The following is an 8926-nucleotide window of genomic DNA, read 5'->3' on the forward strand; positions in this document are numbered from 1 at the left end:
GCCCACGGCACGGGGGAGGGGGGTTCTCATTCAAACAACTACACTGATTATGGTTTGAATGTGAGCAGTTGCTTCACCTCCTGAGGCCACACTTTCCCTTCCATGGAGGGAACCCTCAAATTTGGAGCCAAAATGAACCCTTTCTTAAGTAGCTTCTGTCTGGAATTTTGTTACAGCAATAAGACAAGAGACTAAGGCAAGATTCAATGTGAAAAATGGAAGGAGACAGGAAGGAGACCAGGGGGCTGGTAGGGAAGGAAGTAGGTGGAATATGGGCTAGCTGGAATGGTTGGGCTGGTGGGTGGGGCATGAAGGAAGCTTCCCTGAGTGTGTGTGGGAATAGCAGTGCACCTGAGATAATTGTGAGGGAATAACTAGGTGTAGCTAGGTGGCTCTTGAGTCTGAGAGAGACCCGAGGGTATGGTCACTCGTGGAAGGGAAAGTGGCTGCGGGAACATGAAGCATTTTAGTGGAGGCACGGGTTCTGCTTCAGGTTAAAAAACCCACAGTGGCAGTCATTTATCTAAAAACAAAACAGTAGTTTTTAATGTGCAATATCACTAAGCAGGCAATTCAGGCCTGCTGTGATGTCCACAGGCCCTCCAGGTCTTTCTCTGTAAGTGTTCAGCTGTCCCCGAGATACTGCCCTCATCTGTGATATTTCACACCATGTCTGGATTCTAGCACAGTTACATGGCCGTTCTTAGCTGCAATAGATTCTGGGAAGCAGGGCCTTTCTTTCGGGTGACCATGAAGCCCGTTACAACCTGTACTATTGTTTCTGCAGGATAATGGGAGAATAGATTTAGAGGGGCTATATCTGCCGCAGCTGGAGGTAGGGAGTCTGGGGTCACTCAGGCAAGAGGCGGCTGAAGTTGAAGCCATGGGTGAAATTGCCCAGGACGAGTGTTCAGAGTCAGAGAAGGGCTATTCAAGGTGAGTCTCTAAGAAAGCAGACATGGGGTGGGGGTAGAGGGAGGGACAGGCACCATAGATCACAGAGGCTAAGGGAAGAGAACGTCTCAAGATGGGGGTCAACACATCTAATGGCAGGCTAGAGAGATGCCTCAGTGAGAAAGATGACAGGAAGACTGTGAACTCAGCATGCTCAAATGCCAAAGGTTGGACTAAAGTGACGATGACTCAGTGATCAAGAGCACTGGGTGCTCCTCCAGGGGACCCAGGTCCCATTTCTAGCACCTAGATGGTGGGTCACAATATCCCCAACTTGAGTCCTAGGGGATGTGACACCCTCTTCTAGCCTCCTTGGGCACTAAACATAGGTGGCACACAGGCATACATGCAGGTAGAACACCCATACACATAAAATAAAACTTAAAAAAAATAAAGTGGACCAATGAGGTGGATCAGTGGGCAAAGGCACCTGCTGCCAGCCCTGATCCCGTAGTTCAGTTTCAAGGATTTACAGGGTGGAAAGAGATAACCAGCTCCTGTGAGCTGTCCTGTGACCTTCACATACATGATGTATGTATGAGTGTGTGGGGTGTTGAATAATATGGAGAGCGATCTAGGAAAATAGTTTACATAAACTTTTGGCCTCCACAGGTTACATGTGTGCCTGTAACGCCAACATTTGGGAGAATGAGGCAGGGGGATTGGTAGGTAAAGGCCAGCCAGGACTACACAGCATTGTATTAAAAAGCAAACAAGGGCTAGAGAGATAGCCCAGCAAATAAGAGCACTTTCTGTTCTTGCAGAGAAATCAGGTTTAGTTCTCAGTATCCACACGGTGGCTCACAACCAACTGTAGGCACACATGTGGTGCAGATACATAGATACAGGCAAAACTCTCATACAAAAAATAAAATAGATAAATCTGAAAAAGAAATTAATTTTAAAAATATACCAAACTGGTATTCCTCCCCTGGGACCTCCCCCACTCTTGGGAGTTCTCACTTTTATTTAGTAAATCTACACTCAAAGTGGTGAAAACAAAGAAAGTGCTAACACAATTCCTCTGTCTTCTTGAAGGAAAATTCTTCCAGTTCATAGTTTTTTTTCTCCTTTGAGAAGGAATTTCATTATCCTGCTCAAACTAGACTTCAACTCAAACGTTCAAGCTGTCCCCTCCGCCCAGCCTGGTGACTAGCTTGGCTAACTGGAACTGCTGACACAGGGACATGCCTGGTCTCAGAGCTGCAGGTTTTAATCTATTGATCAGTTTCCAGTTTCTTTCTGTTTGTTTTTTGAGACAGGGTTTCTCTGTGTAGCCCAGGCTGGCCTCGAACCCAGAGCTCTTCCTGCCTCTGCCTCCCAAATGCTGGGATTAAAGGCGTGCGCCACCACCACCCTGCTTGTGGTTCTTTTCTTAGTAAGTGATTGGTGTGGGCAGAGCCCAGCCCTTTGTGGGTGGGGCCAGCCCTGGATAGGCAGTCCTAGGTGCTATAAGAAAGCAGGTTGGTTAAGCCATGGGGAGCAGCTTTTGCCTTGGCCTTTGCATCAACTCCTGCCACCAGGTTCCTGCCCTGTTTGAGTTCCTTCCCTGGCTTCCTTTGATGATGAAACAGTGATCTGGAGGTGTAAGCAAAACAAGCCCACCTTTCCATCCCAAGCTGCTTTTCAGGCACGGTGTTTTATCACAGCAACTGAAACCCCAACTAAGACACATTCTGCTCTGTATTCACCCATCCATCCATCCTTCCTTCCATCCACCCATCCAGCTATCCACCCACCCACCCATCTTTCCATTTATCCACTCCTCTTTCCTTCCATCCGATTATCCATCCTTCCATTCAGCCGCCCTTCATTTATAGGACCTTCCCCTCCAGCTTCACAACTGGGAATTCCCAGCAAAGCTCCTGTCTACCTCTGGACTCTCTTATTGTACAGATAGAGTATGAGACCAAAAACAAAAACAAAAACAAAAAACAAAAACAAAACAAAAAAACAAAAAATCCACAGCACTTTTTCTAAAGTCTCCAAGTAGATGATAAAAGGTCAGGTCAGGATCCAGGAGCCCTACCTGGATTTGACCTCTATACCGAGATGCCTCTTCTGGGTTCTTGCAATGCACATGGGCAAGTTCTAAACCCTGTACCTTCTGTTTACACATCACAGGCAGAACCCAAAATTCAGTCCTGTTAGCTGATGGCGAATGAGAAATGACTGTTCCCCCAGCTCATGAGTCAGAGGCACAGCGAGAACCCCTCCCCTCCCTTCTGTCCTCTGTCCCTCCCTCTTGTCCTTCCTTTCTTTCTTTGAGACAGGAGCTTACTAAGTAGCCTAGCCTGACCTTGAACTGGGGATCTTCCTGTCTTAGCCTCCAGAGTGCTGGAATTTCTGGCATGTGCCACCACCTCCAGCTCATCCTCTTTTCCTTTAACTGGGAGCAGAATTTGAGGTCAACGTCTCCAGTAAGCAACTCTGTCTCCTTAGGAATTCATTGTTTACATTGCATTTATTTTCATGCTTTTGTTTTCTTTTGAGTCAGGTCTCAATGTAGCAGTTGGCTAGTCTGGAAATCAAAGAGATCCACCTGCCTCAGCTTCCTGTGTGCTGGGATTAAAGGCCTGCACTAGCATACTGTAAGGATAACTCTTTCCTCCAGCCGACTGAGTTCTGCTGCCCCTAAATAACACACAGAGACTTATATTAGGTACACTGCTGCTGGCCAATGACTAGGATTTCTTACTGACTTTCTCAGTCTTAATTATCAACCATGACCATTAATCTATATATTTTATAAAGATTTATTGAGGATGCCGGTGGCATGCATCCTCTCCTTCCCGGAATCACATGGCGACTCCGTCTCTACTACATTTCCCAGAATCCTCTTCTTCAACTCCTAGCCCTACCTTTCTTGCTTTCCTATTGGCCAACAGTGCTTTATTTATTAACCAATAAGACAAACATATACACAGAAGGACTTCCCCCATCAGCATGCTTAGTTGATTTTCATACTATTTTTTTTACTTGTGTCAAGTAATACTGATTTTCCATTTATGGATGCCATACCCCCCAAAGTTCCTTTTTAAAACAAATTTATTAAGCAAATAGTGAACCAACTTAAGTAAAAATATAAAGCAAATACAAGAGGTAAACAAATATGGCAAAATCTTCATATTCTTGACTGAAGTTTGGGAGCTCAGAGTTTCAGGGACTGGAAACTCCATTGCTCTCCTACTGCTATCTCCTCGAGTCCACAGATATCTGGGGGTCTGTGTCCATGGGATGGGTCATTATAAGTAAGTCTGTCTTGGAGTAAAGCTGCTTCTTTGGGCCACTCCAGCAAGCTGGGGATGGGTGGCAGACTTTGGGGAGTTTTCCTTCTCTTCGACAGTCTTCATTTCCATATTGGAATGAATTTAGTTCTTTTTAGCCCAGGCTTTCCTTAACATCGAATAATAAAGCTCTGTGTTCTAGGATGTGTGCAGCCATAAGCCAATGGACAGAGCAGCCTGTTGATGCATTTTGAGTATGGCCCAGTTCCAGTCAAGAGACGGCCTCTCCAGCTTGGCTTAGCAAACTCCATGTGATAAAGCCAATGTTTGTATACAGTCAAAGACTCCTCCTGGGCTTGGTCTCTATTTTGCTGGAGGGCCTCACAGTGGTCGGTGAGAGTGTCCGGGCACAGATAGGGTCAGTGTCTCTGGAGAGCAAGATTCCTGCCATCTCCTGCCCACGTGATTGACACATAATCATCTGTTCCTCACTGTTGCTCAGCATCCCACACAGGACCTCTTCATGATGACATGGTGTCTTAGGTAAATTTGTATCCTGACATGCCATCTTGAAGCCTTCTGGCCCACAACCCGGACAGTTTAACCAAAGCTGAACTTTAGTGCAAGCCACAGTGCACAGGCTGTCCCCACTCTCAGCCTGCCCACCAGCCAGGTGCCAAAGATAGAAATTTCCACACAAAAGTCCCTAGACTCTAGGCAGGGCCTAGAGAAACATCCAGAGTGGTGTCCAGGCCTGAAGCTGCAGCTGACTCCTTTCAGCTCATCTGAGATGGGAGGCTAGTCTTACAGGCTCTGAGGATTCAGAAGCCGACACTGGTCCTGCCTTCCCTTTTCCAGAACGCAGAGATCTGCTCCAGGGTGACCCGAGGCTGGAGACCCCAGTCAGGTTCAAGGCTCCCCTGCCTCATCCTCCAGGACTTGGGGCTCCCAACCTGCATTCCAGCCTCTTGACTCATGTCAGGCTCGACCCAGCTCACTAGGCCTGTGGCATGGAGCCTCTCCTCTTGGGCTTGAGGCCTCCAGAAGGTGCTCTGGGCTGGGACTTCTGGTGGGGTCTGGGGAACTAAGGAGCTGGGAGAAGAGTGTGGGATTGAAGGGGCTGGTGGAGCAGTTGCTCTGCCCTCCAATGTTCCCCCAGGAGTTGGGGGGTCTGGAGCCCTGTCCATCAGCAGGGGTATGGAGGAGCCATACCAGTCCTCAGAGCGCTCCCGGGCACTGCTTGTGGGCTCAATCCACAGTTCTCCTCCAGGACGCCATACGAGGGTGGGCGCATGCTTGCTGGAGTCTGGGTGTGGGCGGCGGAACAGGCGTTCAGCCAGTACCGCAGTAGTTATGATGAAGAAGGCTGTGAGAGAGGCCAAGCCCAGCATGATGGGAATACAAGGGCCACAGGGGAATGCTGCCCACATGGCTGCCTCCGCTGTAGGCTCCGGGACCCCCTCCGTGTGCCCTGAGGGCTGCCCAGGAGTTGAAGGCATCTGGGAGACTCAATGATGAGGAGGGACAACAGGTGAAGCAGGGAATGTCTCCGCTAAGAGAAGGAAAGGGAGCCAGTGAGAGGGGACCCTGTGTCCTGGAAAGAGATTCAACACCGTTCTAACAACTTGACCACTTCACAAGATCAGACAGTGGGTGGACCACATCTTGACTCGGACTGCAAATCATTTGCCTTATACTGTAATTTCACTTCAGGACCTCAGAGACAGACTGTGTGTGTAAGTGTGTGTATGTGTGAGTGTTTGTGTGTGTGAGAGAGCGTGAGTGTGTGACTGTGTGTGAGTGTGTATGTGTGTGTGTGTGTGAGAGAGAGAGAGTGTGAGTGTGTGCATGTGTGAGTGTGTATGTGTGTGAGAGTGTGTATATGTGTGAATGTGTATGTGAGAGTGTGACTTTGTGACTGAGTGTGAGAGTGTGTGTGTGTGTGTGTGTGTATGTCAGAGTGTGAGTATGTATGTGAGTGTGAGTGTGTGTGAAAGTGTATGTATGTGTGAGAGTGTGAGTGTGTGTGTGAGAGTGTGAGTGTGTGTGTGAGAGAGTGTGAGTGTGTGTGTATGTGTGAGTGTGTGTGTGTGAGTGTGTGTGAGAGAGAGCGTGAGTGTGTGACTGTGTGTGAGTGTGTATGTGTGTGTGAGAGAGAGTGTGAGTGTGTGCATGTGTGAGTGTGTATGTGTGTGAGTGTGAGTGTGTGCATGTCTGTGAGTGTGTGAGAGTGTGTATATGTGTGAATGTGTATGTGAGAGTGTGACTGTGTGACTGTGTGTGAGAGTGTGTGTGTGTGTATGTCAGAGTGTGAGTATGTATGTGAGTGTGAGTGTATGAGTGTGTGTGAGAGTGTATGTATGTGTGAGAGTGTGAGTGTGTGTGTGAGAGAGTGTGAGTGTGTGTATGTGTGTGAGAGAGTGTGTGTGTGTGTGTGTATGTGAGAGTGTGAGTATGTATGTGAGTGTGAGTGTATGAGTGTGTGTGAGAGTGTATGTATGTGTGAGAGTGTGTGTGTATGTGTGTGAGAGTGTGTGTGTATGTGTGTGAGTGTGTGTGTGTGTGTGTGTGTGTGTGTGTGTGTGTGTGTGTGTGTGTGTACACGCTATGAGCGCCCGCCAGCTCTCTTTGCCGCACTCCCCAGAGTGTGGCCACATTGAATAAGTCTCCTTTCTGCTTCCCACTGTCATTTTGTCTCCTCTAATTGGCTTATTGAGGATGGGTGGCAAAACCAGAGAGGAGCAAAGGGGACCCAGAGAGGACAAGAGCAAGCCAGGGGAAGCTAGAGAAGAAGCCGCTGAGGCGCCACTACACAGTCACAGGCCTCACTTCCCCTCCTAGGCCCCCGGACGGCAGATCAAGGTCTACAGCTGTCAGTCTCAAGAAGTGGGGTGACAGGAATGAGAGAAAACCTCCCATGTTGTACTCTCCTATGTTACCCCCTCTTCAGTCACCTTACCAACCCTCTAAAGGGTGACCCAGCTGTTGGCTCTGTTGTGCTTTTGGCTGTACCAGGTCTGTGACCTGGGCACCTATCCAACTTGTCCAGCTCTGCCCAGTCACTAGCCCGTTTGCCTCTCTTGTTGCCACTTGTCCACATCTCTGCCACAAGCCCCCCATTTGCAGCTGCTTCTGAACCCCTCACCTCACCTTTCACCTTGACTGGATCTTGAATTTCTCTGTCTTCAGAGCCGTTCTTCCGAGTGCATGCTGGGAGGGTGTGTGTAGCTATCTGAAAGGCCCTGGAGGGCTGGCCTCAGAAGAAGGCGGAAGGGAGGCTACCACCTGTTGCTGGGTGACTGTGCCCCAACTCTTCCTGCCCCCATAGAGTGTTTCCAAGGCAACCTGGGGATGTGGTCAGTGTGGTGAAGAAGCACTTCCTGAGTAAGGTGGAGCCGTAATGAGCAGCTGCTCTAAAGTCAGTCTCACCCCATAGCCAACCCCGGAGCCCGCACATTCACCCAGAGGTGGCGAACACTAGAGACCGGCTCAGCTCCTCCCAGAGCACTGTGGTGCATCCTGCGGCCTGCTCCTGGGAGGGTGCACAGTTCCTGTCCCTAGCGGGGCCTCTGCAAGCCTCTGCTGCCACCTAGCCCCCTGCACCACTCTTACTTCATCCAGCTGCCTTCATACTTCCCGTTTTGTTTTGTTTTGTTTTGTTTTGTTTCGTTTGAGACAGGCCCAGGTTGGCCTTGAATCTCATGCTTTGGCCTTCTGAGAGCTGGGATTTCAGTCCTGAGCCACCATGCCTGGTCTCGTTTCTCCATTACTTCAGATACCTAATACTGTGTAAATGCTATGAGAATAACTATTAACTGGCATTGCTTAAGCCATCTTTGAATTTCAGTTTGTAGCGTTTGCATGTGTGTGTGAAGACCAGGGGTCTATGTCATGTCTATTTAGTTTTCACCCTATTTTTTATTTTATGTATTTGGGTGTTTTTTTTTTTTTCACCTGCATGTATGTGCGCCATAAGCATGCCTGGTGTTCAAGGAGGCCGGAAAAGAACATCAGATCTTTTGGAAGTTGAGTGACAGACAGCTGTGAGCTACTTTGTAGGTGCTAGGAATTGAACCCATGTCCTCTGCAAGAGCATCAAATGCTCTTAACTACTGAGCCAACTTTCCAGCTCCCAGCTTGCTTTTTAAAGACACAGTCTCTCTCTCCCCCCCCACCTCTCTCTCCCTTTCTGAACACTAAGCTAGCTGATTCTTCAAAACTGGTTGTCCAGTGAGCACCAAAGATCCTCTCTGCTCCCCCAGCCTGAGATTACAGGTGTGCATTGCTATGCCCCACTTTTTTGTTTCTTTGTTTGTTTGTTTTTTTGTTTTTTGAGACAGGGTTTCTCTGTGGCTTTGGAGGCTGTCGTGGAACTAGCTCTTGTAGACCAGGCTGGTCTTGAACTCACAGAGATCCGCCTGCCTCTGCCTCCCGAGTGCTGGGATTAAAGGCATGCGCCACCAACGCCCGGCTTGTGCCCCGCTTTTTAAAGTGGGCACCAAGACCTGAGCTCAGGTCCTCATGCTTGTCAAGCAGCACTTCCTGACTGAGCCATCTCTCAGTCTTTCCCCCCTTCGTTCTTCTCTTCTTTCTTTTTTTGGGGAGAGGGGGTGTTTGTTTGTAGTTCTCATGCTAGGCAAGCACTTTACCACAGTTCTACAGCACCAACATTCCAATTTTAAAATGCTAATAAACAAAAACAATAACTGCTGAGAGATATTGGATTGTGGAAACTGCTAAATTAA

General features: G+C 48.6%; 1 protein-coding gene across 1 annotated transcript; it reads right to left on the bottom strand.

The window, feature by feature from the left end:
- Positions 1–3625: 3625 nt before the first annotated feature.
- Positions 3626–7528, bottom strand: CUNH16orf54 (chromosome unknown C16orf54 homolog). Its single transcript, XM_027404585.2, has 2 exons — positions 7332–7528; positions 3626–5733 (listed from the first exon to the last, which is right to left on the bottom strand). Exon 2 carries the CDS (start codon positions 5678–5680, stop codon positions 5003–5005), a length of 678 nt encoding a protein of 225 aa, XP_027260386.1. The 5' UTR covers positions 5681–5733; positions 7332–7528; the 3' UTR covers positions 3626–5002.
- Positions 7529–8926: the final 1398 nt, after the last annotated feature.

Source organism: Cricetulus griseus, chromosome 3 (assembly GCF_003668045.3).
Source record: "Cricetulus griseus strain 17A/GY chromosome 3, alternate assembly CriGri-PICRH-1.0, whole genome shotgun sequence".
In the NCBI taxonomy this organism is placed as follows: domain Eukaryota; kingdom Metazoa; phylum Chordata; class Mammalia; order Rodentia; family Cricetidae; genus Cricetulus; species Cricetulus griseus.

What these genes read in the sequence shown, in the direction of transcription:
- CUNH16orf54 (XM_027404585.2), bottom strand. Translation starts at nt 5,680, where the DNA reads ATGCCTTCAACTCCTGGGCAGCCCTCAGGGCACACGGAGGGGGTCCCG.